This window comes from Aspergillus steynii (assembly GCF_002849105.1).
Source record: "Aspergillus steynii IBT 23096 chromosome Unknown P170scaffold_4, whole genome shotgun sequence".
NCBI lineage: Eukaryota > Fungi > Ascomycota > Eurotiomycetes > Eurotiales > Aspergillaceae > Aspergillus > Aspergillus steynii.
In genome coordinates this window covers 215,974-242,598 of record NW_020194401.1, presented here as the reverse complement: position 1 = coordinate 242,598, position 26,625 = coordinate 215,974, and the positions used below count along the sequence as shown (strand labels likewise).

General features: G+C 52.4%; 12 protein-coding genes across 12 annotated transcripts; 5 read left to right on the top strand and 7 right to left on the bottom strand.

Moving 5' to 3' along the window:
• The first annotated feature begins 1,605 nt into the window (after window positions 1–1,605).
• On the top strand, window positions 1,606–2,774 carry P170DRAFT_382965 (GNAT family N-acetyltransferase). Its single transcript, XM_024845624.1, has 2 exons — window positions 1,606–2,507; window positions 2,587–2,774. The coding sequence occupies exons 1-2, from the start codon at window positions 1,824–1,826 to the stop codon at window positions 2,632–2,634; spliced, it is 732 nt and encodes a 243-aa protein (XP_024703983.1). The 5' UTR covers window positions 1,606–1,823; the 3' UTR covers window positions 2,635–2,774.
• A 156-nt stretch (window positions 2,775–2,930) lies between these two features.
• P170DRAFT_328581 (uncharacterized protein) lies at window positions 2,931–3,355 on the bottom strand (the record flags this gene model as incomplete). Its single annotated transcript, XM_024843353.1, has 3 exons — window positions 2,931–3,115; window positions 3,173–3,254; window positions 3,320–3,355. Coding segments are annotated over 3 exons (303 nt in total), but the record flags the coding sequence as incomplete, so codon positions are not given.
• Window positions 3,356–4,063: 708 nt separating this feature from the next.
• P170DRAFT_425712 (uncharacterized protein) lies at window positions 4,064–4,615 on the top strand (the record flags this gene model as incomplete). The annotated part of the gene is made up of 3 exons (XM_024847662.1): window positions 4,064–4,173; window positions 4,203–4,467; window positions 4,535–4,615. The coding sequence occupies 3 exons, from the start codon at window positions 4,064–4,066 to the stop codon at window positions 4,613–4,615; spliced, it is 456 nt and encodes a 151-aa protein (XP_024703981.1).
• Window positions 4,616–4,705: 90 nt separating this feature from the next.
• Window positions 4,706–6,172, bottom strand: P170DRAFT_446534 (N2227-domain-containing protein; the record flags this gene model as incomplete). The annotated part of the gene is made up of 4 exons (XM_024850806.1): window positions 4,706–5,280; window positions 5,332–5,704; window positions 5,771–6,016; window positions 6,086–6,172. The coding sequence occupies 4 exons, from the start codon at window positions 6,170–6,172 to the stop codon at window positions 4,706–4,708; spliced, it is 1,281 nt and encodes a 426-aa protein (XP_024703980.1).
• A 2,486-nt stretch (window positions 6,173–8,658) lies between these two features.
• On the top strand, window positions 8,659–10,830 carry P170DRAFT_455606 (phosphatase PAP2 family protein). The gene is made up of 4 exons (XM_024851547.1): window positions 8,659–9,203; window positions 9,269–9,774; window positions 9,845–10,451; window positions 10,513–10,830. The coding sequence occupies exons 1-3, from the start codon at window positions 9,126–9,128 to the stop codon at window positions 10,449–10,451; spliced, it is 1,191 nt and encodes a 396-aa protein (XP_024703979.1). The 5' UTR covers window positions 8,659–9,125; the 3' UTR covers window positions 10,513–10,830.
• Window positions 10,831–11,739: 909 nt separating this feature from the next.
• On the bottom strand, window positions 11,740–12,632 carry P170DRAFT_166817 (uncharacterized protein). Its single transcript, XM_024842602.1, has 2 exons — window positions 12,325–12,632; window positions 11,740–12,267 (listed from the first exon to the last, which is right to left on the bottom strand). The coding sequence occupies exons 1-2, from the start codon at window positions 12,455–12,457 to the stop codon at window positions 11,888–11,890; spliced, it is 513 nt and encodes a 170-aa protein (XP_024703978.1). The 5' UTR covers window positions 12,458–12,632; the 3' UTR covers window positions 11,740–11,887.
• On the bottom strand, window positions 12,321–13,154 carry P170DRAFT_166824 (uncharacterized protein). Its single transcript, XM_024842603.1, has one exon. It carries the CDS (start codon window positions 12,928–12,930, stop codon window positions 12,472–12,474), a length of 459 nt encoding a protein of 152 aa, XP_024703977.1. The 5' UTR covers window positions 12,931–13,154; the 3' UTR covers window positions 12,321–12,471.
• Window positions 13,155–14,955: 1,801 nt separating this feature from the next.
• Window positions 14,956–16,413, top strand: P170DRAFT_358341 (PLP-dependent transferase; the record flags this gene model as incomplete). Its single annotated transcript, XM_024844283.1, has 1 exon — window positions 14,956–16,413. The coding sequence occupies one exon, from the start codon at window positions 14,956–14,958 to the stop codon at window positions 16,411–16,413; it is 1,458 nt and encodes a 485-aa protein (XP_024703976.1).
• Window positions 16,414–16,742: 329 nt separating this feature from the next.
• P170DRAFT_475026 (uncharacterized protein) lies at window positions 16,743–18,598 on the bottom strand (the record flags this gene model as incomplete). The annotated part of the gene is made up of 2 exons (XM_024853212.1): window positions 16,743–18,448; window positions 18,523–18,598. 2 exons carry the CDS (start codon window positions 18,596–18,598, stop codon window positions 16,743–16,745), a joined length of 1,782 nt encoding a protein of 593 aa, XP_024703975.1.
• A 640-nt stretch (window positions 18,599–19,238) lies between these two features.
• On the bottom strand, window positions 19,239–21,033 carry P170DRAFT_356813 (glycoside hydrolase family 72 protein; the record flags this gene model as incomplete). Its single annotated transcript, XM_024844177.1, has 5 exons — window positions 19,239–19,948; window positions 19,995–20,756; window positions 20,803–20,828; window positions 20,876–20,913; window positions 20,959–21,033. The coding sequence occupies 5 exons, from the start codon at window positions 21,031–21,033 to the stop codon at window positions 19,239–19,241; spliced, it is 1,611 nt and encodes a 536-aa protein (XP_024703974.1).
• A 924-nt stretch (window positions 21,034–21,957) lies between these two features.
• P170DRAFT_475024 (DUF2406 domain-containing protein) lies at window positions 21,958–22,359 on the bottom strand (the record flags this gene model as incomplete). Its single annotated transcript, XM_024853211.1, has 3 exons — window positions 21,958–22,070; window positions 22,116–22,190; window positions 22,239–22,359. 3 exons carry the CDS (start codon window positions 22,357–22,359, stop codon window positions 21,958–21,960), a joined length of 309 nt encoding a protein of 102 aa, XP_024703973.1.
• A 2,800-nt stretch (window positions 22,360–25,159) lies between these two features.
• Window positions 25,160–26,485, top strand: P170DRAFT_464351 (uncharacterized protein; the record flags this gene model as incomplete). The annotated part of the gene is made up of 2 exons (XM_024852236.1): window positions 25,160–25,321; window positions 25,369–26,485. The coding sequence occupies 2 exons, from the start codon at window positions 25,160–25,162 to the stop codon at window positions 26,395–26,397; spliced, it is 1,191 nt and encodes a 396-aa protein (XP_024703972.1). The 3' UTR covers window positions 26,398–26,485.
• Window positions 26,486–26,625: the final 140 nt, after the last annotated feature.

The following is a 26,625-nucleotide window of genomic DNA, read 5'->3' as shown; positions in this document are numbered from 1 at the left end:
ATGCAGCAGGTAATCTCCCACGGGCCCCCATCACCTCGTTGCTTTTCCCTTGATTACCCCGTCTGCTTGTGGGCTTCTACGCCTATGATATCTGCTCGTTTTGATGCCAAGCGGAGTGGAATGGGCTTGGCGTCTCCAAGGTTCTCAGAAGATATCGACGGCAGGTTACATTGACTGGGATGAGGCTGCCAAATCGGACGATAACTTCTCGTGATAGGAAATTAAATTTGCTTTCAAGGCTCTCAGAATCCCCGGCGAGACGGACCTTGAGTTTTGGGACTTTATCGGCCAGTTATGCATATTCCCTTGCCGTTCTTTCATCGACCTCACGACGCCAAGACCTGACCCTGTCGGACGCCAAGATTGCTTGAGAACCTTGGGAGTTGGTGTCTTTGCTTGCCGAAGGAGATATTGCTCGTTGGAGGATAGACTGTGGCGGAGTTTTCCGTCGGATAGATTCACGTACGGACCCTTGTCTTCTGTTGCTCTTGGTGTCGGAGAAAACCGTCTGCTTGGTTCTCTACGCAGCACATTATTTTCTTCGTGCTTGAATTGACATCCAGAGCTTTCCATATGACCAAATGAAATAGTTCTCGTGATTGCTGTATACCTGTTGTAAGATCTGATATGTTATTATAATGTGAAGTTATGAATCTACCTTCCTGGGATCGCTTCAAACTGACACGACGTTTAATGTGATGAACGGAATGGACCAAAATAATTTGAAAAGCCATATGCGAGCGTACCTACTCTGCACATTAAGCCTTTGTACCTTGCATGAACCTCACAGAGCCAGTCTCGAGATCATTCTTCCAGTCTAATGTTGTCTTCTCTCTTACCTAATTCCCATTAGGCCTGACCAGTACACGGCATCTTGCAGGCAAGTGGCTTTCCCTCGCAATAATGACTCGCTCTTTACTTCTACTTTCTTATTCCCTGTTGCATAGATGTTCTCCTTTCATCCAAGATTTGATTAATGTTGACTCTCTGTCGGGAAACCAAACCAGAGCTTAGTCGCCTGATCCGCTACCTAAGCGTTCAAACCAGCTGTCGTTATTAAAAGACCCTAGTCCTCTGAGACAGGAAAGAAGTTTTGGAATTAGTTGCCATAATCTTCCAGTCATTGCAATGGTTTTTATCATCCCTTCTAATCCAAAGATCACGACAATCTTCGTCGAGCAAAAATACACGCGGAGACTTGATCCTTCAGTCGCCTATCCGATACTAGCGCTCGCCACAATCATTTCTTGTTTCTGGGACGCACGATAGCCAAACTAATGTAAGAGCATATGAGGGACCGAAACGAACAGGAAAGACCTTTCTCAGTTGTTAAACGCGCCCCTGAGATTATCATAGCTCAGAATGAGATTCTCCTCTCTTCTTGACCGAGTGACCACTAAGATTTATTGACTCCCACCAAACACGTCGGAGCCTCGCGAATATCTATTCCACCAAGTATCGCGCCATAAGGAGCTAGAATAGCCTAAAGCTTATCTGAATCAAGATAGGTGAACAGCCAATAAATGATAAGCTAGATCGCACTGTGAGTCACCTACTAACAACAAATGCTGCCTAGTTGAGTCTACGGAATAGATCCCATCGGTCATTGCATTCTTTGGGGGCCAAATTTAGTCCGAGATCGTGTATTTTATTCCGCGCGGAATAAAAGGGTCTAGGCTGCACTTTCTAGTGTTCAAATATAAAAGGACTGCACTAACCACACTCCGAAAATCATAACCTCAAGTACGACTCTACGCAGATACCCTTAATCAGGTCCTCAACTTAAAAGCAGATACCATCACCCCACAAACACATCCACACCAATGACTTGTAACATGTCCTATACAATCCAACCGTCGCCCTCCTCAGACGTGCGAGAATGTCTCGCCGTCTCTGAAAAGTCATATGCCGGATTCCACAGTGCACTCTATCATACCTTGCCCCTGTCCCCCGAGTCCATTGATATCATGGTCCGTGTCCGCGAGGAAGCCATGGACAAGGACCCGCAATGCCGGGCTTACAAGGCCGTGGACTCCGAGACTGGCGCTATTATCGGCGTCGCAAAATGGAGCGTGTATCCCGAGGGAGTTGTGATTGATAAGACTGTGGAAGAAGTCGTCGAGGCAAGACTCACGCCTCGGATTCCAGAGATGCGGGAAGACGTGGCGAGGGGGCTTCATTCGCTCATGAATCGAGAGATGAGGCAGATTATGGCGGAGCGGAATGAGGGGGAGGTAGGGAATGAGAATGGGGATGGAGAAGTCAGGAAGCTCACGCCTCATGTGCATGTCGACGCGCTGTTTACGCATCCGGATCATCAGCGCAAAGGCATCGGGAAGGCTCTCTTGCAGACGTGTCTGAGGGAGGCGAATGAGCTGGGGCTTGTCACTTTTCTGGAGGCGACGGAAGATGGGAGGCCGCTTTATGAAAAGTCGGGGTTTAAGGTTTTGAAGGAGTGCGTGTTTGATGCGGAGAAGTTTGGTGGTTTTGGAGGGCACGAGGTTACGGTTCGTTCTTCTTCCTCTTTGCTTGAGCTTGTCTGATACGCATGATATGGATGTTTGCTGACTCTCACATCTTTTGAAGTATATGAAGAAGTTGCCGGAGAAAGTCTCGTCCAATACTTCGGAATGAGATCGAATTCTAGACCTGATTGGCTCATATCAGAGTTTAAATTAGCTTCTATATCATGTGTTCTGGTTTTATGTACCTGTGAATAGATTTATATTTAGCGTCACATTGTTTGCCGAATGAATACATCAGCTTAGTCTCAGGCTACACCTCGAAGCGCACACATACCAATCCAAACATCATCCACAGAGATCAAATAATCATGGGAAATCGTTAACCTATCCCATGCCTGCTTTCTTAACTCGAATGAGCCAGCTCTTAAGTCAGACTGCCTAAACAACTTGCGCAGATACATCCACTCGCATCAGCGTACGGAAAGGAATAAAACTTGTTTTCTCCAGATCCCATATCTTCTCCCTTACATATGGGTCGGACTCAATTGCACGATGGAATTCTTTCCAGCTCTGCTCATTTACAACCATGACTGAGCCCTTAAACGGACGTCGTGCGATTTCTGTATCGACGTGATCATCAAACACCGGTCCTAGCCGCTCTTGTCAGTACGGAAATGGGATATCTCGTATAAAGACACTGAACTAACCAGCCCATGAAACATAACCTTCGTTATGCAGCCGCAGAAAGTTTGGGGAGTGCCGAGGCCGGATTTCCACGCGACGGGCGAGCTGTGTCGGCAGGAAACATTAAAAAATCTGGAATCCATGTGCTGATAAAGTATCCCGAAGCTTACCACGTTTGGTCTGTCAGGTAGGATAACGAGATGCTCGATGTCACCCGGGTTTGTCGATCTACAATAGATCACAGGTGTCAAAACTCGCGCTGATCCTTCAAAGCACCAGATAACTTGCCCTGTTCCTCGCGTTTCCATATTTTGCACTGCTTCAGATGATATCTCCCTATCTTCTTTGTACTGCTCAGTGACTGCTCCCGTTCTGCCCACAGATGATGCCCATCCACGTGCAGGAGCTGTTCTATAAGCTCGGGCAATCCAACTTGATCCGCATCCTCGACGGTAAAGAGACCGAACTTGGATCATCGCTCACAACGGCCGTATCTATGATAGCTTAAGTTAGCAGTAATGAAATAAATTTTCAGAGAGCTTCATGAGTCCATGTTGATTGTGGACACGAGCTCCGTCATTAAAGTCGGGAACAGGACTGGACGGTTGTTCATGTTGGATGAATTCCCAACCAGCCGAGCCGAATACGATGCTGCTATTCATTACTAGTCATGCATGATGCGGTTCTAGTTGGAATTTATAGTATCAGCTGAGAAGTGGTCCAGGATATCCTACTGGTCACTGAGCTCTGTGTCATGTATTCAGGCAATAGTTCTGGTTTGAAGTCGTAACTAAAGTAGCCCACCCCGGAAACATCGGATTAAGCAACCCACAAGCAAATTCTCTTTTGAAGGGTCTCAGGACCCTTCACACCCTCAGCTCTCTAAACCTGGGATTCCCAAGGCAAAGTTCATAATGTTTATTGCGAAAACCCGTCAAACGAGCCGTTTTACCAAGGCTCTTTCATCCCGGCCACTCCTATCCTCACGATTCCTCCATAGAAACGACGGGCCACGCAAAGAATAGTAAGATGAACCCACCTGTTGCCCTTTAGTTTCACACGGCCATTCTTTGCAGATATAACTCACCCTATCCTCGTCTATGTCAGCTTCGTACTCGTTTGGGACCATCCCGGTGCAAGCCGAGCTGGTTTATCTTCTACCGACTTCATCGCTCCGCGATTCACATTTGCGGGTGAATGCTTGAGTCCTGTCGATCCGGATAAGCCGCAGACGGTGCAAGGGAATGCATTCGCCTGCCTTGCACAGAATGTCGACGAAGTGAGGGAGATAATCAAGGAGTCGGCATACTATAAAGAGGTAAGCCATGTTGGTAACGGTCAAATCAATGTGTTAGCGGGAATGTTAATTAATTCTGTACTTGCAGGGAGTGTGGGATATCACCACAGCCGAGATCTCGCCGTTGATGACTGTGCATTCAAAGGAGTATCAAAATGGCAAGGCTTGACTGGTCGGAAAAATGGCTACGGGAAATAGTGGTAGAATTGATTATAATACATGATTTGAAGGTCGTTTCGCTTTATTTCTGCACTCGCGCTCAAAGCTTCGTAGCTTGCCAGAACTGCGCCTGATACGCATTCTTGCTCAATCCCTTGCCATTGCGACCATATGCCACTTCCAATCCTCGAACAGGACAGTTAGGAAGTGTGATATCGCCACACGATGCCTCCATCTCCTCGAATCGGAACCCAATCCGCTCACTCAACGCGACAATCTCGTCCAGCGATAGCTGTATAAACGGCGCAGTCCCATATAGCAGCGGTCCCAGGTTAATCCATGTTCCGCCGGGACGGAGTAAGCGATGAATATTCTCCAAGTAGGAGACTAGGTTGCGCGCGGTGTCGATAAAGAACAACGTCACGATCACATCGTATTTCCCGGTCTCCTCGGTGAACGCCGTAGTGAAATCACCTTCCACCAACAGCACAGATGACGGATCCACCACTTGGTCTGGGAATACTACCGAGCGCTGGAGATCGCTTGTTGTGGCGTGATGCGACCACCAGTCAATGTACGGGTGGAAGGATACGCTGTTCGGCGTCGACAAACTAACCAGGTATCGATATACGAGGTTCATATACATCGACCATTCGTTCATAGTCACCTCGAATCCTGCCTGGTCAGCACGCACTCTCGCAACCTCTTCGGAGGAAAGATACTTACCTCCAAGTTCGTCAATCTCATGCGCTAACCTTCCCACTCCAGCCCCGGGGACTAGCACTCGAAGCGGTCGGTCGCTTGGTTTGGGCACGCTTTTCAGAGCCTTCAGCACACATGGAAATGACTCCTGTCGCTCGTCGAATCCCTCGTCGGCCCAGTCGCGCACGAAATGCTTCATTGCCTGTGCCACGCTGGTCCGGTCGGTCGATTGGCTCTGGCGCTCCTGATGCCGGATGAACTCGTCCAGTTCGGACTGGGAGACGTTGTAGAACTGTAGACCCTGGGTGACGATATCTTTGGCCAGCTTCTCGTTGGCTTCGAGTAGATGCTCGATGGTGTTGAGTTTGCGCGTGTAGTGAATGGTGGATTCAACCAGCTACACGTTCATATCCATTCGTCAGTACAAATGAGAAATGTCAAGACGCAAAAGGATAAAAACTACCGATCGCTGCTTCTTCGAAACATTCTTATACATATCGCGCCACTTCTTAGTCTCCACCAAATGTCTCTCCTTGTACCTCATATACCCATGCAAGGCCGTCAACAATCTATGTCTCGCATGCGACGAGTCCCACTTGCCACGCGAGCGCTCGAGACGATGCTGCAGACGGGCATATTCCTCATCGTGTCGTGGAGACGGGGCTGCGTCGAGCAGCGTGATATTCGTCACGAAGACATGGGTTATTTGCTATAATTCTGATCAATACTCTCCTATGGCTCGAGATCGCAGCCCAGCATATCTAAATGCAAGACTTACATCCAAACGAGGCGATACGTCAATGGCTTGCTTCGCGCAAGCCAGACACACCAGAAATGCCAGGGACAGAGCTATCCAGCGCAGCATGGCGTCAATCATTTCCGAGATCATATGTCGCTGGCGGGCTTTTCCTTTTATTTTCCTCGGCGGAGCCCATCAAGGTCCTCACTCCAAGGTACTTGCCAAGTCCGCCAGAGGATGCCAAGATGGTGAATCGTGGATGTCGTTGGTGGTGAACGGATATATTATTAGGCGAGTCATTCTCAGGGTCTGGAGGCTGGGGTGTCTAACTGGTCCTTTCCTCTTTGTATGGTGTTCTTGCTCATGCCCTACTGGCCTATCCGGTGGTTTTCTTACGTGCTAGGATGGAACACTATGCCATAGAATGAGTAGAAGTGATTTAGCAATCGCTTGAGTCGATAATATCACTTCAGGTTATTTGGGACGTCATGAATGGGCTATTGTCTTTACTCAATTGTTGTTTTCGGTTTGGAAATACATTAGCACTGTGCTCTACTACAAGATATATATACCCCGGATCCTTTTGAATATCCATTTACTAACCCAACAACACTAGACCCAAGGCTAATAAAAGAAAGACTTAAAAAACCGATCGATTAAAACTGATCCGTGTCCCGGACTTCTAACAATGTGCGATGAACATCTTCCACAAGATTAAATCTAACACTTGAACAAGGGCGTCCACGCCAAGAAAACACAGATGGTGCAACAAAAAAGAACCAAGAACGCTTATCGCCAGTGGCATCGATCGTAATAGTACTTGGCTTTGAAAAGACTTGCACTCGACATTCAGGTCCCAGCACAATTTCGGTATCTTGCTGAAATCACCGGTGCTTTGAAGATAGAGAGTGGATCTGGAGAACCGGCATATACGAATACGACACCAATGAAGATTCGACCAGATCACTCATTTCGTTTACCACCGGTGGGATACGACATGATATCTTCCCCACCTTTCGCAATCGATAGATGATAACACCAGCCTCAACTTGTCAAGATTTCCCCTGAATTCCGGTGCAGTGGCCACGACCCCGACTCCATTGAAACGACCTTCCGAAGAAGGCAGATCAACCACCACGGAATTACCGAGTAATAGGGCTTAGTTCACCCAAACCAACAGGCTCCAGGTGTAGTGTAAGGCAGTGTAATCGTATTGCCCGTGAATCTCAATCCCTCCTAACCACGGATTCCCCTTCTCCGACACCCACAAGTCTAAAATTTCTAAATAAATAGTGGTAATTTAAGCTTGACACGTTCCAGGTGGAGCGGCGACAAATCCAAATCCCAAAAAAAGTTCGAAAAAACCCCCACTCCGTCGACCAGCACCAATCACGGACGAGGTGAAGTCCTACACAATTTTCATTTGCGGGTGGACGCTGCTCGGTGGTCGGAGGTCGGAGGACCTGCCCCGACTCTGCCGGTTCAGTTCCGCGGGCGACGGAGATTGTTTATGATTACTGAACGAGTAGAAGGTCCATTCGGTTTTTTTTTGTAATGACCTTGAGTAGTGTGTGGATTGTATTGCTGAAGCCTTTTGTATGCAGACTGGAGGCAACAGTGTTGGATTAGAGTGATAGCTCAGTTTCACCCCGTAGATCTGGCGATGCTCGACTGTTGGACTACGGCCGACGAGACGGCAGGACGTGCATGGCGGGGCTGGAGACGTCGGCAGCCGCGCAATCATGGCAGATAATAAATCTTGAGGAGTCCAAGATGGTCATGACAGGAGGACAGGACGGGGTAGAGCAGATGACCTCAGTGTCTCGTCCTACTGCGTATACTTCGACGCACGTGCTGTGTTGCCTCGGGGAATAGACTTTGACGATCTTATCTGGACATCAAATGGGGAAGAGCACACGACCAGGCTTTGAGTTACCTCAGGTACTTATTTTTATTGTAGTAGGACGAAGTATGAGAAACCTGTCCCACAGAAAGTAACGCACTGGCAGTCAACTCTCTTGATAAGGATAAGGCTACTCACCGCTTGTCCAAAGGGGTGAGCCAAGCTAAGAAACATGACTCCGTCAGTCTGTAAGAGGAGGGGCCAAACCGTTTCGGCCCTCAGACGAGGCTGAGTCTGGCGATCAGTCGAGATACATCGAAAAGATGCCTCATCACGACGAGGCTGCCGTACCGTAACGAAACGACTGCCCGACCCAATCGGGTTAGCCTGGCGATGCCACGAATCCATTTGCCTGATCGGGCAGGCAGATCGGCCGATCGCCGGCCTTTCTGGCGGATGTCTGACTAAGCCGCGACTGGGCGGTACCGTAATTTACAGGACGAGACGCAAGGGATGGCCTGAGGCATTCCAGGTGAAACGCCGAGAATGTCGCTCGGTCGCAGCAGTAACCGGCAGAGCCACGCAGGATGCTGCTCTGTCCGATGACCAGGATGCCTGGAAAGAACACGATTGGGTCTCTGCACAACGACTCAGCAGGCGCCGTGCTCGTTCGCGCGTTCCATCTCCGCTGACTAAGGAAATGGGATCTCTGTGGCTCGGAAGTGCTGTGGAGTCTCGTCCAGGGGGAATCCAAGGAATGTCTCAAATCCAAAGCCACAAATAATAACGTCCTGCCCCCCCACTCACGACCAGATCCAGGACTTCCCTTGGGATTCTTCTGACTCGGGATACGAACAGAACCTCGCAGCGGCTCTAGCGGACCGAGCGTGGCAGTGGTCATTCCTGCGTGGCGGAGTCTGGGATATAAGTCGCGTTGATCCTCTGGCACTTCCTCCCTGGACCTGGCAAAAGACCTGGGAAAAGGATCAAGCCTTACCGTCCGATCCAGCGTGCTAGGCCCTATGGGATGAACTGAAACTAATCGGTGGACCCCCCGGATTCAATGGGTCCAAATTCGTTCCGTATTGTCATTTCACCTTACTCCAGCCAGCCTAGTTCCCTTTCACGATCAGGGGGAAAGCTCTTTTCGCTTTGATATAATAAACCCGGGGCGCTTCTCCCTTTTCCTCGTCATCCCTCGACCTGCCAGCTTCACGACCCTCTGGACCTTGAATCATGGCGACCTCCGCGTCGCAGTCCCAGCCCGACCTGGGCAAGCCCCAGTTCGCCTCGCACTCATGGCTCGAGCCGATTGTGAGTCCGCTTTTCCCTGCCGATCGATCGTCTGCTCCCTGCTAATCATCTGGTGTCGCCCGCAGATTGTCGTGAGCATCATGATTGGCTCGCTGGTCATGAACCGTCGTCGAAACTACAGCGTCCTGCGATCGAGGAAGACGTCGCGCCTGAACGATCCCTACGCCGACGATGATGGGTATTCGGAGCCCAGTCCGTATGCGAAAACCCAGACGGTGTGCGGCATCACCGTCGACACCCCCGACTCCTCGCGCTGGGCCCACCACGTCCACAGCCGTCTGCTGCAGAAATTCCCCTTCCTCGTCGAGATGTTCTACTGGGCCGTCAACTACCTCTTCTACTCCGTCACCAAGGCCACCTCGCAGTGGCTGTCGCCCGCCCAGATCGGCGTCGTCCAGGTCGCCCAGAACCACGGCGTCAGCATCCTCGAGTTCGAGCACAAGTCCTTCTTCAGCTTCTTCTTCTCCATCGAGGAGGCCGACTTCCAGCACTACTTTGTCGAGTACCACCCGGCCTTCATGACCTTCTTCAACCGCATCTACTCGCTCGTGCACATCCCGGGGACGGTGCTGTAAGTCCAGCCCCTCCAGAACCTCCAGCTCAGCTCGAGCATGGAACGCTAACGCATGGATTGATGCTAGATTCCTTTCCTGGTACTACTACGCCGCCGAGGACCATAACACCTTCGCCGTCGCCCGCCGCACCATGACCCTCGGCAACCTCGCCGCCTTCATGATCTTCTGCGTCTACCCCTGCATGCCGCCGCGCCTGCTGCCCGAGTCCTACCGATTCTTCGACACCGTGCGCCAGGAGCACGCCGAGAGCGTCTGGGTCGGCGGCAAGTCCATCAACCAGTTCGCCGCCATGCCCAGTCTGCACTTCACCTACGCCTTCGTCATCGGATGCACCTTCCTCTACCACTCCGGCTTCCTGCAGCGCTTCTCCGGCCGGCCCACGCGCCGCTCCACCCTCAAGCAGATCATGTACATCTCCCTCGCCGTCGTCTACCCGCTGCTCGTCCTCAGCGTCATCGTCGCCACCGCAAACCACTACTGGCTCGACGCCGTCGTCGCCATCTTCACCGTCTCTCTGTGCTTCCTGGGCAACCGCGTCCTGTGTCTGCTGCTGCCCGTCGAATACTGCATCTGCTGGGCCTTGCGTCTGGCCAAACCCGTCCCCACGACCGGGGACCGCACCCTGAGTCGATACGCCGCCCGACGCGATGATATCCAATATAATCCTGTATAGGTGTGTTTCTCTGCATCATCTCTCATCCTCATATCCATACTAATACTCTCCTCTTCCTTAGACATAGCGAAACCTTCATCTCCTGCATGCGAACCTGACCTCACCCCCACGATCCACCTATATACCAACCCGTCCTGTCTGCTCAACCACCCCCTTTCGCAGCATATATAAACCAAACACCCCCTCGTCGTCCACGGAGACCAAAACCGGTCACGTTACATGGCTCCCGCACCGCTACATGCCCCATATATAGCTGATTTCAGACAGCGTCTCATGGAGGTTCAACGGGCCCTCCCGCATTTACTTGCATATATATATAATCTTTGATCGCATCGCATTAGCCTCGCTAGTATGTATAATATATTAATCTTGAATGACTCTGAGAGCTTCTTTTCTCGGTCGCGAGGGTTTGGTCGGTTGGTATGTCGTTGCGTTGGGGTGTGCGACCTGCTGAGGGGTCACGTGACGATGGTCTTGCCGTGTGCCTCGGTTAAGTAGATGTAGATGTAGATGTAGATGGTGTTTTTGGGTGGTTCATTAGAGTCGGGTTGGATAAGTCTCTGTTGTAGAATCAATAACCTGTCTAGTCGGTTATATATGGAGTAGACCTTGTCTAGGTCGGGCCGTTCGATATCATAGACCGGCTTAGACTTATCATCTACAGCAACTTTGGTACTGAGTACATGGAGAGTGAGCTTCTCGCTAAGGCATTCCCGTTAGATTTTTCCATAATGTCTCTGCAGTAGTACAGATGCTCCGTGTATATGAATGAGGCTTTCCGATGTCGAGGAGATTCAGGATTCAGATCCGCGCCGTTGAGGGTGGATTTGACATCCTGCCAACAGACAGACATCGTTCAGATTCTGGCGAGAGAATATTCCAACTCATCTCATTTACAATGAACGGTGCATTGAACGGGAGAGGGAATCTCAGCAGACCATTGAGTTTACTACTATCGTTGCCGTGATGAGCAAACAGATCCATATACCAGAAGCTCGCAGAAAAGCATCTGATGAGTGGAATGTACGTTGCGGAGCGTGAGACTAATAGCATGTCTATCATAGAGCAAACGGCGACAGTAGGTATTTGGGACTGCCAGGCCGCCGATGAGGTGTCGATAATGCGAATGGGCGGAAGCATGACCTTTTATTGGCAGTGAGATAGGGCGGACGGCTAGATACCAGAGATGGGATGCATTTCCTGGAGTTATGAACCCAGTCTGCGTAGCTGGATCTTCTTATTCTACACCCCACTTGCTCACTGGAACCGTCTGGCCTGCATGCACCTAAGATCATACCTAGAGACACACAAGGTCCACGACGCGAAGACCCAAGGCCCTCGACATTTCGCTTCAACCATGGGTTTCGCTTTACTGACATCCGATAGCAATCAGATCATCAATTGAGTCGGGGTTTCCCAAGGTAAAGATCTGATAATTACCCGGCTGTAGCACCGTTGTCAGTCTCCCGATAGACATGGTGCTCATGCATATCCAGGATTCCAACCGCCTTGTCATTTCTCGGGCTGCATGAAAGAGGTATCAGATGACAAGAACGAGGACACCCCCTCGTCAACATCCTCGACAGACGGTGAGCTTGCACTTCCTCGGCAGCTAGGATCTGAATGTCGGTGTGCGATCTCAGTCCGGTGACCAAGCCCAAGCCCAAGATATGTAGGTCCAGCCATTGGTTCTGCCAGTGCCTCATCACGAAGACAGGTATGTGAGCTTCGGATCCGGAGAAATCCCGACGTCGGCGGTAAATATTTCGGCCTGCTGGATATGACAGAAGCTTGTTGAGTGAGACCCGGTGATTGTCTAGTTCCTGAATGAGAATAAGGTACGGAAACAAGATTGCAACGGCTCAGTGCTTACCTTCTCTATCTACCATTACCACTTTCACCCTGAGTGACGGACAAGTCGAGCGCAAAACCAGGAACAAGAACAAGAACAAAGAAAGAAACAGCCACAGGCCGCGCCAAGCCGTCACGGTGAAGCATATTTCCATCTCCCAGAGCCTGGTCAAGCCCTGAGCATACCAGAAAGGCAGAAAAAGCAAAGAAGGAAAAGAAAAAGAAAAGAAAGCAGTCCGGATCGCAACAACCGTCTCGACCTAACCTCCACCGCCATGCAGAATTGTATCCAGCATGACGAGTCAGTCGGCGACGCAACTGTTTGTGTCGCACAGTGACTGTGACGGAAGGCGTGGTGACTGCACGCGGCAGTTGGGGCTTTCCATGCGGAGGAAACGTGAAGCGACAAGTGATGTGATGGGAAGTGGGATTGAATGAATGATGAAGTGGAGGGTTTGGGTTTCTCGCCCTGAACACCCTGGTCAGTTATCATTATAGGGAGACCACTATGTGGTGGGTTCTTCATGAGAATAAGGCTTGTGAAAGAACAGGCCCCGGGAGGGTTTTGGCAGGGATGCGGCTTCAGGCCAGCTGGTCCCTGGATTTGGAGAGGACCTCTTTGTTTCATTTCTTGATTTTGTCCATTTTTGAATATGAGATCTTTTTTTTTCAATTTTACTTTTTCTGTTTTGCCTTCCCCTCCCTCTGATATTCAAGTTGAATCCTGTTATTAAGTGATCTCGCATACTCTCGGGATCTGCTCGATGACCCGCTGAATGTTAGATTATCACTAGACCGATCATCCTGCATTCCAGGACCAGAATTGCCTCCCACCATGTGCCAGCTGAGGTTATCGGACATGTGGACATTGGACAAGGTAGGATTGTTAAGATGGATAGTGGGGGAATTATGGGTCATCGTGCATGGATGGGCGATCGCATGGAGGGGTTCGCTCATCTTTTGCCCCTCCGTGGTTGCATTCCATCGCGAGGGCTGGCCACGGGGTGTTATTGGCTGCTGGTATCTCGAGATGATCTAATTTTTCGATCGAAGGATTCTTTAGATTTAAATAGTTCATGGGCTCAGCTATCGGCTGTCGGGGCAGACACAGCCGTAGACTAGTGCTCGACCATCGCGATATGACGCTCCTCGGGCTTGGCTTATCATATGCCATTGTCATGGTCGAAGTCAGTGTTCATTCAGGCCAAGTTTCTCCAGGCTGTTCAGGTTCAGGTTCAGGTCCGAGTTCAGGTGAAGTCAGGGACAGGAACGAGCGAACCCCTAGCTGGAAAAGAAAAGAAAGACTAATGGCCAATAACATGGCATACCTCGCTCTCCTCTCGCCAAGCCAGAAAATGTGACTGCAGTCAAAAGAATTCGAAAAGAAACCGCCACCCCAAAAACACTCAATCAGCGTCGATCCGAACGGTGCCTCTGCCTCTGCATCGCATTGCATCGCAGGTCGACCGAGGGTCCGACCAACAGAACCCAGCGCACGGAGTTAACGACCCCAAAACATTAGAAATCAAGGCCTAAAAAAGAAACACTAACGGCGACAGCCACAGTGACGAGAGATGACGACCCCAGCACGGGCGTCGGCACGGACATTCAAACAATCGCATTACATCTCGCCCGGTCAGCCTTGATCCATCCGCCACTCTGATTGACGGACGCACTGATTGCTTTGCGCCGGATCTTGCCCAGTGCTTAGGAGGGGCCGTGGCATGGCACGCACCGAACCCGGCCCTTAGTTTAGTTCCATAGGGTCCTTCGAACCGAAGCGGACGAACTGCTGGTCTTGGTTCTAGTCTTAGTCCCAGTCTTGGCCGTAGTCGCTACTCTCCTCGCCAGTCTCACCCTAGATTGATTAGAACCGGACTAGACTAGACGCGACTAGACCCGGCGAGGCCACACCACTGAGGTGAACGGCTTAGATTGCGAGACGAGGCGTTGCGTCGCCTTCGTGTTCTTCCGGCCCTCCGTCTGGGGCTTGGATTGCGTGGATGATGTCCAGCGATCGCGATCAGCGTCCAGCTCGCCATCACCCCGGACGGGCTATTGTTCACCTTCCGGGATGGGCATAGTCGGTTCTCGTGCCCGAGATAAGACAAGAACAATCGGATTATCAAGACGGATGGAGGGGGAGACGGTAGCAAGGGACACCAATCCGGCGGCCTCCAGCGCTGTTGGAGACCTGCGGCACCGCTCGATTGGGAATGGTGGGAGCAGGGATGAAAAAGCATTGTCAGGCCTTCGCTCCAGATGACTGGCCTACTAAACTAGATTACGGCTGAGATGTGATTCCATGGACGAGCGAGAGGGCGTAGAGGGGGCGGTGCCTTGGTTCATCGTGATGGTGGGAGGAAGCAGGGGATCGAATGGAGTCAGCTTTCATGGCGGTGGAAAACCGGAATTCAGGAAATGAAAATCATTTTTCAGGTCGAGAAAAATAAAATAATTTGCGAGTAGTCTTTGTTCTCCAGTGGAAACAGCCAGGGTCATGGCTGCCTTTCGAGTATAAGAGCCGCAGCAGCGCTTTCTACTTTCGCTTTCTCTAAAAGCAAAACACTTGTCTTTGTCCAGCATCCCTGACATTATCATGCCTCATATTATCGATCAGAAAGACCCGGTTTCTTTTTCCGAGAAGACCGCCATGGGTGATATCCTGCACTCATACCCTGAGTATCAAACCACCGCCGTGCTGGACAAACTGCGCGAGACCGAGTACAGCTACCTCGACGAGCAGGACCATCTGTATCTGGACTACACCGGCGCCGGTCTCGCTGCGAAGGCTCAGTACCATGAGCACGAGGCCCGTCTGACCAGCCAACTCTTCAGCAACCCGCACTCGCTGAACCCCACCAGCGAGGCGTCAACCAAGTTGGTCGAGAGGGCGCGCATGCGGGTGCTCGAATACTTCAACGCCTCGCCCGATAAATACACGGTCATCTTCACGCAGAATGCCACTGGCGCGGCGCGTCTGGTGGGCGAGGCATACCCCTTTCGGCGCAAGTCCAAGTTCGTCCTCACCTTCGACAACCACAACTCGGTCAACGGCATCCGCGAGTTTGCCTGTCGAAAGAATGCCCGCACGGTGTACGTCCCCACTCAGGCACCGGACCTCCGGGTCGACCCGGCAGCGCTGGTGTCAGCACTCGCAGGCCGATGGCCGTGGAAACGAGGCACCGCGAGACCCGGCCGTCGTAAGCGCGGCCTTTTTGCATATCCCGCGCAGAGCAACTTCAGCGGGGTACGTCACCCGCTGGAATGGGTCGACCTGGCGCAGAAATGCGGATACGACGTGCTGCTGGACGCCGCCGCTTACCTACCCACGCATAAGTTGCAGCTCTCCGAGGGAAACCCCCAGCCCGAGTTCCTCATGGTGAGCTGGTACAAGCTGTTTGGATACCCAACCGGCGTGGGATGTCTGATCGCCCGGCGCGATGCCATCGCTCGACTGTCGCGTCCGTGGTTCTCTGGAGGGACGGTGCAGGCCGTCACCGTCGGCATACCCTGGCACACCATGGCCCAGGACGGTAGCGCGTTCGAGGATGGCACCCCGAACTTCCTGTCCATCCCCGACGTGCATTTCGGACTCGACTGGCTGACTCGCGTTGACGTGGCGGTGATCGAGACCCGCGTGCGCTGTTTGACGGGCTGGTTCTTGGACCGGCTGAAGGGCCTTCGACACGCCAATGGGGCGCCCATGATTCAGATTTATGGGCCGCAGGACAATAGGTCGCGTGGGAGCACGGTGGCTTTTAATTTCCTCGACGTTACGGGCAAGGTGGTGGACGAGCGACTGGTGGCGTCCGAGTCAGCTGCGGCGCGAATCTCGTTGCGCACCGGCTGCTTTTGCAACCCGGGGGGTGGCGAGACTGCGTTTGGCCTCGACATGCAGGCGCTTCGGCCTCTCTGTCGCATTTCCAAGACGATTTCGGTGGACGATTATGTCAGATTAGTCGGCCTGCCGTCCGCCGGGGCGATTCGTGTTTCCTTCGGACTGGCTTCCACCGTGGGCGACGTTGATCGATTCATGCACTGGGCCGAGCATACATATCGAGACCGGGTGACACCAACCGAGGGATTTCCACCGCGTGGCCATTGTTAGGATGTGGGCTGAAGTCACCTTGTACTCTGGAGTGAATGGCCAGAATGTCAGAACAGTGAATTAGTGTATATAATTATTCAGTGCGAGATTCCAACAGAATGAAAATCTGATGAATTCCATGTCCAGAAACCTCGTATTTAGAATTCGGTCAGGATGCACGTGATATGTCTCATATGCATGGAATCGTTCCACCGTGAAGATTACGCTGCCCAGGATCTTTTCCGAGGCTTCGTTTCTTCGTGCCGGAAAACTATATCCGGTCGCAGCGACAGGGATGTCCTGGATGCAAAGATAGTCATGAACAATGCACATTGTTGACCTGGCCGGACTCAAGGCGGATTCAAGCCAAACCCAGCGTCCGCAGGTATATTCCCAACCGCACATATCCGAGCGTCGCTCTTCAAGATATTCAACCAGACCAGGTTGTCGGCTGAAGTCTGGTCCCAATCGTCCTCACTCCCGTAGACCAGTCTCCGGGCTTCATTCTGAATCATATGGTCGGAAGGGAACGCCCCGGTCATCTTCTGTCGGATAATATAGTCGACCAGATGATCGTACAGCAGCTGGAACGCCTCGGGGTGATTGTTCGCCCATGAGTTGTGCCCAAACGCCAGCTGTGAGTCCTCAGGCAGAAACGTCGGCCTCCACGGCTCCAGGGTCACGGACTCCTCGCCGATGAGGTACGGCGGCATCGCGTTCTTGACGAGGTCCTGCACGTGAGGCTCGAACCCCCAGTCCCCGTGCCACTGGAACATGTCGCAGCCGGCTTTGAAGTGCGTCGCGAGGTGGTCGTTGCGCTCTTTCCAGGTCGAGAAGACGGCGTCGCAGAACCCGCACCGCGACCGTACCTCCTGCGTCGAGATGGACCAGTCGTCCATGTGTGGTTGGAGTTCGGTGCTGTGTGTTAGTTTGAGGTGCTGTGCGAGATGGTCCTTGCGGTTGAACATGCGGTCCTGGGGCCGTTTGCCCTGACAGAGGCTGTAGTCGTGGGACTCGATGTGGTCGAGGTCGGGGTCAGCAGTGCTGCAGAAGATGCAGATGGTGACTCCGTTGACTACGGTTGTGGCACCGTGGGGAGCGCAGACCCACTGGTCGAGATTCAAATGGATCGATTTTTCGTGTCGCTGCCAGTCGTACTTGGTGGGGAAGGTCTGGGTGCAGAAGGTGCACCGGAAGAGACGCTGTTTCTTGGCCTTCTCCTTGTCCTCGACCGGCTTCTTCTTGAAACTGCGTCGCTTCAGGTGCCGGTGTCGACTTCTGCTCCGTGGTCGCGCTTGGTGCGGAGTGATGGACAGATGGTCGGTGAAGAGGCCGGAGAGAGAGAGGTCCGAGGCGGAGGAATAGTTTGAGTCCGAGCTCCGGGCGGATGCAGCGCGCGTCATGCTCAAGTCGCTGAAGCTGGAGATACTGCTGGACTTTCGGTGCGCGTAGCCTTCGGACGGAAAGCTTGCAGCCGGATTGGCGCCCATCTCATAGTCGCTGGGCCGGTCGACCAGTGCCTGATACACGTCCGACAGCGACGCCGGCTCATCCTCGGGTGGCGAGTTCTGCCATCGCTCCAGCGGGGTCCAGGACGGGCTATCGAAGCTCGACCGCGCACTGGAGGTATCGCGGGACTGCAGAGAAGAGGCCGGGGAGCGGAGGGAGGGTTTCCGTTTTCTGGAGTTCGCCAACCAGTTGCGGATCTGGGTCTTCGACAGACCCGTCTTCTCCATCAGATATAGGTTATCTTCTCGCGAGGGGTAGGGGTCATCGGCGTGCTCAGCCAGCCAGCTCCGCAAGACCCGGACTGCATGTTTCGGCAGCCGGGCTCTGTTTTTCTTGTACGGCTCCGAAGGCACAGCATCCTGTTCGTCATTCTCTATGCTGGGCAGTGGTGCCTGGTCATACTGCGCGAAAGGGTGCTTAGGCCCCGACATCGGAATATCAATCGACACGGACGGCCGATGTCCAGATGCACCGACAGAGCCATCGATTTCATCAACGCAAGCTTCCTGCTCATCAGGTCCATGGGTTGCAATGCCTCTACCTGTATCTAAGCGTTCAGATTAGTCGCACACATAGATATGATTTGTAAGACGCCTCAGGCGTGTGCGGAACGCGCCTTACCGGGAGTCTCGCCTGAGGCATCGACGAAATAAGCGTCCGCGCCGTTCGAGGCGGCATCAAAATTGAAGTACTCCATGACCGAGAACGAATAGCGCAGGCTGTGCGTTCTAGCAGTCGTATGGAGAATGTGGGGCGGATTCAGCGCGCATTGTGCGAGATGAAAGATGAGTCAAATTGCGCTGGACGGCGGATTGTGTATACTTCCGCTGAATAATCATGGCACGTGAGCAGTCGGGCGGAGGAACATTCTGCCGAGGTCACGGGGCTCAACCTATATTTGGGAGTCCCGCTATCCCTTATTTGGAAGGTAACCAGAGAAAATGAAGATTGTATGCAGTGGACTGAACTAACAGGAATGGGGATCCAGGGGTTGAAGTGAGGATTGATCAAGCTTTGTGATGGTGTTCAACGACTGCTTGTTGTGTCACTTGCTGTGCAACTGGCGGAGAGGGGTATCCCCCGCCTCCGAATGTCATCATCCATAAGCGAGATGGCTACATGGTGCTAGGATGTTTTGTGACGTCTATTTGAGTCAAGTCCAGTGAAAACCAAGCATGGGTTCTATTAAGAGTATCTAGAACTTGCCATTGTTTGGTAAGAGATGATTTAGCAGTGCGTGGCGATTGCAGACCAATCCCCAACAATTGACTAATCAACAATATATAACCGTCGGATAGAAGACAAGAGCCCATTGTTCAGAACCAACAGGACCCAATCTAGAGCAGCACCATAGTCGCGGCCGTCAACACAGCCAGGACGGCGTACAAACCAAGCTGGAAAGATCCAACCGCAACGGCAGTACCGGCCGTCGTGGGCGCCGCACCGGTCGACCCGGACGCACTGGCAGACGCCTCGGAGGATCCCGAGCCGGCGGTCGCGGTGGGCTGCGAAGTGACCGTTCCGGTGCCAGCAGTGCCCGCCTGGCTCATCAGAGATTTGCAGCTGCCGGTCTTGCTGGCGGCTGAGGTCGTGGTGGCCGATCCGCCAAAGCTGCAGGCCGAGGCCGCCGAGCTCTGTTCGGCGTAATACTTGTTCAGGGCGAAGTTCAGCTGCTGCTTCGAGTTGCACATGCCGTAGGCGCCGTACTTGCCGGTCGTGGCGTTGGCAGTGAGTCCGTCGCAGTCGGTGTATCCGCAGACCACGCCGAACAGGTCGGAGTACTTGGAGCTAGAGAGGGAGTCCTTGACGACGCAGCCGGCGGAGGCGTCCATGCAGTTGCAGAGCTCCTCGTTAGGGGTAGGGGGGAGAGGAGTCTGAGTGGCCTTCCAAGCGGTGCTGACGGCGGGACAGCTCTGCAACGCCGAGTTGGTGGGCGTGTAGGATGCCTTGTTTGTGCCCGAAGGAGTGGCGCTGGCAATCTGGCTCGAGTAATAGGTAAAGTCCTTCAGCTTGCTGACGCTGGTGCTGTCGACGACAGAAACAAGGCCTGATCTTTCGTCAGTATTAGTCGGTCATCAAGAACAGATACGTACCATAATCGTTGGCCTCCTGGAAATACATGTAGACAATACCACCAGACCACACGTCGTTCATCTTGTCCCCGAACAGCGCCTTGACTTCGGTGAACTTCCGAGGCGAGACGGAGTTACAGCCGTACTCAGCAAAGAAGACGGGCACCGAGTAGTTGCGGAACTCGTCAGTGCGGTCCTTATACCCAGACTCCTGGTAGGTAGAGTCACCACACCAGGAATAGATGTTATATCCCCAGAAATCAATGCTGTCCTCGTCGCTCTCGCAGTTGAAGTAGTTAGCCATATGTACCCGGATGGACGAATCGTCGTTGGTGGCGTATCCAACACCCATAGAACGGTAGTTCTTCCGCTTGATGTACGCCTTCATATCCCGGACGGCGGCCTTGACGAATGCACTGGCATCGGTCGTCTTGACATTGTTGGACACTTCGTTACCTGCAAAGAAGCCCAGCGTGTTGTTATACTGGGCCATCTCGTCGATCACACTGGTGTAGCGGTTGTACAGCGAGACCTCCCATCTGGGATCGTTGCGGTCGATGGACTGCGACGGAGACGACAGGTCCGAGATCACGTAGATGCCAGCGTCGGACAGCAGCTGCATGCACTTCTTGTGGTCAGCCGTCGGGTCGATGGCGTAGACTCGGATGGTGTTGGTGTTCAGCTCCTGCATGATGGGAACGTCACGCTCGCAGGCAGTAGCATCGGCGAGGGGGTCCTTGTAGGTGTTGCTGCCGTCGGTGGTTCCATTGCTCGAATATTCCTCTGCTGGAGTTAGGCTTGGGATGGTCTTTGGAGTGGAATGACATACGCTGATAGGCAATGCCGCGAATATAGCTAGGAGGATGTTAGCGTGGTCCGAATGAACGGTCAGCAGAACCTACAATTGAGTGTTGTTGCCGGAGTAGAAGAATTTTGAGCCCTAGCCAGTCAGAAAGGATCACCGACAGGAGATCGGACATCCTACCTTGATAACGATGGGATCGATATCCGCCAGAGCAGCACCCAGAAGGGTGGCTCCAACAGCGAGGGAGAGTTTCATAGCGAATGCGGTCGACTCGTGAAAAGAACACAGTCGTAAGATAATGAGAAAGAAAGAAACAATCAAACGAGTGTCGAGTCCGGAGAAAATAGGAATGGATCAAAGAGTGACTGGGAAACGGCAGGTCCAATCCACGCCAGCCGACCACGGGGAACAGCCCATATAACCGCTAGGAAATTGCATTTCAGGAGCCATGCAATCAAAAACCGGTAATAATAGCAGCCGTCCCATTATGCTTTGCTCCGAATGCGACTGTCGACAAGTGTCTGCCTGGTGCCCCGCTGCAGCGTGGAACGCGTCACTAGTCATGGTGGTTAGTCGACGAGCTGGATTTGGGCCGAAGCCGACGGACTAGTGAAGAGAGAATGGGATGGTTCCATTCACTGGCGGATCCATGGTGTGGCAGTCTGCAGTGATTGTGGGACGAGTGCTGGCAGCGTGTGGGCGCTCCCACAGCATCTACTCGGTAGTGCTGCACTTGCGAAGTCGAAGAAGACTAGAAGACAAGAGGTGGATAGCGAGTGGATGCCTGTGGATGCCTTATCTCCGAGCCAGAATGTTTCCCTCGGATTTAGTCGGTGGGGGCATTAATTTCACTCACTCCGTTATCGCGAACTCTGCATGATCGGTTGGTCGAGAGGAGGTAGACTAACGAGGACGCTGACATTGAATCTTCAATCTAACTGCAGCCTCCACTCCGGCATGCTTAGTGCTCCTGGGCCAGAAACTTATATACCAAGCTTTCCCCGTGGAAGGAGCCGAGCCTACTCTCGTCTAGGCTACAGCATAAGCCGAAGTCAGATCCATCAATCAGAGTATATTGATATTGACAAGCATTCCCGGTAAATTTACATCGCTGACAAACATTGCTAATCGAATCAAACCCAAGCCAATCACGCCTGTCCCATCCATTATCCGTGGATTCTATGCCATCGCATGCTCCTTTCGTCGTCGCTCGATGGCCGCCTCGAAGTTCTTGATGGTGTCTAACGGGCGCTCGAAGCGGGGACGCGTGGGATTCGTGAGGTCGGGTTCGGCTGTTCAGTTAGCAGGTATATTTAGGGAGGGTATGGTGGACTCACTGATGATTTTGCCCTCGGCGTCGCGATGCTGCATGGAGCGCAGCGAGAACATATCGGAGGTTCCGACATTGGCCACTGCGTTGGTTAGCATGTCTTCTGAGAATATCTTGGAGGTGTTCTCACTTGGCTGGGCTTCAGTCAACGCCTGGTTGGGGTCGGCCTTGCTGGAGAGAGAGGATTTCTTGTAGGCCTCGTGGGATCCGATGGATCCGGTGCGATCACTGGAAGCGCGAGAGGAGGGCATTTTGACGAAGATGTTGCAGCGAAGAGTATACTCTGTCTGTGCTGTGTACTGTGTATAGTATAGTGTATGTGAAACGAGTCTCTGGACGGCGTATACACTGGATGGCAAAAATGTGGAGACGAGAAGATGCCAGGGGTATCCAACGGTATATAAGCCAATGCACGAAGGGACTCCCAAGAGAACTCGGCCAGGAATCTGACCGATGCAACCGGGCCTATAAATCGCCGACTGCAAGCCACCGGCCCTTCCGATTTTTTTTAGAAGCACCGCACCAATGGCGATCAGGACTCGTGCGCTCTCCATTTCTGACGCGGCCGCACCGGCCTGCGTGACGATGCGGCCCACCGGCGCTCAATTTGGGGTCATTTCACTGGCCTTTGTCTCGCCAAGCTTCGACTAATGCAGCAATTCCAAGGCTTAGCCATGGGGGTCGGCCAATGCGAAGGGCACACCGGAGGACCAAAAATGGGCCACGCAAGCATCCGCGGGGCTGAGCTGGTGGCAACTGCATGGCGTTCTGAAACTTTAGGCTGCCATGATTCGGATTGGTTACGTTCCTGCAGCGTCCTGGCCGAGACGTTCTGGATCCGGCCGGCCTCAGGGGGCTGCCCGCCGTGGAGAGGAGGAATGCCGCCGGATTGGCCCTTGCCAGACACCACCACCGGGTGGGTGTGTTACACGGTTTGTGTGCGAATTGTGCACTCTTGGCAGGCGGGTTCGATGAATAACCATGACATAACCCAGTCAATTGGGTTGCATGAACTTACGTACTGCCCCTGACTATCTTCCTGACAATCTTCCTGACAATCTCCCTCTTCCTTCGTACGGGAGAACATTTCATCATATTCTATTTTGATTCACGTTCTCGATCAAATTGTCCGCCATCTTGCCCTACCCGGCGGATTCCTTCGCCGATCCGTCTTATGTCATGCCGTGTCGTGTTCTGACCGCAAGCGGCCCTGACACTTGATCTGCCAGTCGTCCGATTCGGTACTCGCCATCATTGTTGGAGGGGCGATTCTGAATCCCAGCTGCTGATAGTGTCGGCTGATAGCTGCTCAGGACTACGAAGGATACGAAGGAATACACAGACGGGAATCCTGACGGCGATCCAGTGACCCCTGCAAAGTTCGGCGGCACCAACTAATCCGGCAGCCAACGCCAACTGCCCTGTACGGAGTACTTTGTACTCGTATTCCGTATAGAGGAATGAATCCACCGGAATTGGATGCAACATTACCAATGTCCGTCGCGGCACGGCTGCCCTGCCGCACTGATCGGCCCGCTGTCGCTGCAGATCGCAGCGATCGACGCTATGACGAATTTCCAAGACCAACGCGTGTCGTATGATTCATAGCTCGGACGTTTTTGAGATATCTGATAATCTGACACAACTGCCTCGTTAAATATTTTCATCTCGTCGCCTCGTCTATCGCAATCTTCTTAACACTCATCTCTCGTCTTTCAGCCCGCGAGGACAAGTTCTTCCGTCGTACAAACACCGTGGCAGCAAGAGATCGAAAGGATGCACAGTGCCTGACCATGGTGAGCATTGTCGCTCATCTTTCGACAAGTCCGCTGGAATACGTCGAATACGAGAAGCTGCGGTGATGGGGGCTGTCCTGGTCGCTAGCATCGTCGTCGTCGGATTTGGCGCCAAGCCTCGACCATGCTAGCCTTGTGGGGATGGTGTGGGGAGCCTGAATATGGCAAAGTCATGGTTTGAAGGCTGCGTTGACATTCGAGTTTGCGACTGTGTTTGATCGCAAGAATCAGAAATCTTTGTTCAGAACCCACTCGGATTTAGCTCGCGGGAGATCGGAGAAGAAAGTTACCCACTTTGGTGCGTTGCTGAAGAAAGCTGACAACCGCTAGGGGAGGATTCGACTGGAAGTGGATGCAGCGTAGAAGACCGAAAAGTCTGGAGTAGTGTTAGGACTTGCAGAAACTGGTGAAGACAAGGTGTCTGACTGAGCTCCGGATAGGTATGTCTTGCTGCATCTCGCCAAGACAAGCTCTTCCTGGGGGATGGAGTTTCCAGCTCCATTTTCGTTCGGAGTAGAAGCTAGTTTAACTCTTTCACAGTATGAGTCCTATTATGGATAGATATGCGATCGCTGAAATATGTTGTCTTTTTGAGGCGATAATTCATTACTATGTATTGTCATAGAGTATATCCGTAAGGCTAAACACTAACATACAAAACAGGGATAATTTTGATGCTATAGAATACTATTTATGACAAGATTCTAAATCCTTCAGTACTTCTTCTTAATACTATACGCTGCTGTGGGCTTTATTTTTCTTTGCTATTACTTAGTGAATGATTTCATCTAAGTGTGCCATCATGAGTAGTCTGATGTTATTTAATGTTTATATTCACAGAAATCGCTAGATGACTTGTGGGTCTTCAGTTCAAACTATATACTTTGACTGTTGCAAGATCCTAAACACGCAATTCCAAATATCGTCCTATGTTATCATAGATAAACTCACTCTGGTCTTTGAGCAAATAATACGATCAATCATACCTCACTTCTTAGTTAATGACTCTGTTTGTTCCGCTTATGGTTTATGAACTGGAAATGATGTCGATGTGCAGTCATCACCAGGCAGATTCTCACCGACAAGCTTTATGAATCGCACTTTCTCTCTTCTGCCTGAATCTACCGGCAATGTCCTTCATCTTGCGAATCTTTCCTGATTCCACCGTGTATATCATGTCTCCCAGCGTCGCTATCATGTTCATCACCCTCTCCATCTCTATCCGAACTAGTCCCTACCGCGTCACCTTTCAGCCATGCCATCTATTAACCAGACCCACAACCTCTCCTACATCCTTCCTCTATTCACCTATCTGCATGACATAGACGACGCCCTGCATCTTGCCCGGACCTGCAAGGCGATCTACACAGCCTTCGACGACTATTACACCCGAGCCTGGATCTTCGGCAGCATCATTGTCAGTCCCATACTATCCCCACTCCATCCCCAACTAACTCTCTTCAGAAAAACGCGCCTCACCACGAACATGACGCTCGCCTCAGCGGCATCCAAATGCTCCGCGACGCCTTCCACTGGGGTCGCATCCCCGCGCACGCCTACACCCGCCGCCACGACTTCCTTTCCGGCTTCAATTTCCACCTCGACGCCGAGTCCATCTTCGCGATCGTCTGCCGCTACTACGCCCTCCGCACCCTCTTCTCCCTCTACTGCCGCAAGTCCATCTACCGCGTCTACACCTCCGACTGGAAGCCCTCCTGGGACATGGACTCGCTCGCCAAGGAGCGCTACCTCGCCGACACCAATCCTTTGCGGCGCTCAACTATCCCCCCAGCCCATGTCAAAATCAAACGCCTCACCCACGACCAGAAACACCGCGCCTACCTCCGCTTCTACAAGGCCCTGACCGCGCAGTGGTGCGCCCTCGAACACTTCTACCTCTCGCGCGCCTTCATCTACCCCGACGACCTGGAGCAGAACGCCTTCAACAACCTCACGCTGATGAAATGGCGGTATAACCCACAGCGCCCGCTATCTGAGAAGCTCGACATTCTCGAAGTCACCGATTTCGTGTGGGAGTTCCTCCCCCGGAAGGTCTTCGACAGCGAGTCCCCTGACGCGTGTAACCCCGACGATCCGACGTATCTCGTCGAGCGCATGTATCTGCTTCGTCCGCCGCAGATCATCCAGTTCGTGGACCTGGCGCTGCGGGTGTCGCCGAGGCCGCTGCCGAGGCGGTTTGCGTTGTTCGATGATCTGATTACCGAGTATCATCGGTTCGATGGGGAGACTGTGGGGTTGAGTGCGGATGATTTCGCGTTGATGGATCTAGAGGATGAGGTGGCGAATTACGTGTGGAGGGCTGGGGTGCCCGGGAAGGAGCTGGGGTTTGTGCAGAGGGGTACGGATCTCTTGACGGCTTGGTATCGATATCGGGCGCAGGCGTGGTGGTGGGATTGTCGCGGTTTGGTTCTTTTCAGGTCGGAGGGGGCGAGGCTGTTGGTGAACAGGATGATGGAGGTCGAGATGAAGTAGTTGGTTTTGGTCTGGTGGGCTGGGGTATGTCTAGAGAGTTGATTCTACAAGCTTGATAGAGGCTTGACTATTGAGGATTGGATTGCTGTAGTCTAAAAAGAATAAAAGAATACCACTATCCATGAAGACACAATGCTCATTGGTTTGGCTATGTTTATCTTGCAAGACATCGAATGGCACTATGACTAGTTGACACGAAGTAGAGATTCCTAGACTAAACAAAACAAA

Excerpts from the sequence above, each read along its gene's own strand:
- P170DRAFT_455606 (XM_024851547.1), top strand. The coding sequence starts at position 9,126 with ATGGCGACCTCCGCGTCGCAGTCCCAGCCCGACCTGGGCAAGCCCCAG. Across the intron at positions 9,204-9,268 it reads ACTCATGGCTCGAGCCGATT|ATTGTCGTGAGCATCATGAT; the intron begins GTGAGTCCGCTT and ends TGTCGCCCGCAG. Across the intron at positions 9,775-9,844 it reads CACATCCCGGGGACGGTGCT|ATTCCTTTCCTGGTACTACT; the intron begins GTAAGTCCAGCC and ends GATTGATGCTAG.
- P170DRAFT_166824 (XM_024842603.1), bottom strand. The coding sequence starts at position 12,930 with ATGAAACAAAGAGGTCCTCTCCAAATCCAGGGACCAGCTGGCCTGAAG.
- P170DRAFT_382965 (XM_024845624.1), top strand. The coding sequence starts at position 1,824 with ATGACTTGTAACATGTCCTATACAATCCAACCGTCGCCCTCCTCAGAC. Across the intron at positions 2,508-2,586 it reads TTGGAGGGCACGAGGTTACG|TATATGAAGAAGTTGCCGGA; the intron begins GTTCGTTCTTCT and ends CATCTTTTGAAG.
- P170DRAFT_166817 (XM_024842602.1), bottom strand. The coding sequence starts at position 12,457 with ATGGAAATATGCTTCACCGTGACGGCTTGGCGCGGCCTGTGGCTGTTT. Across the intron at positions 12,268-12,324 it reads GGTAATGGTAGATAGAGAAG|ACAATCACCGGGTCTCACTC; the intron begins GTAAGCACTGAG and ends TTCAGGAACTAG.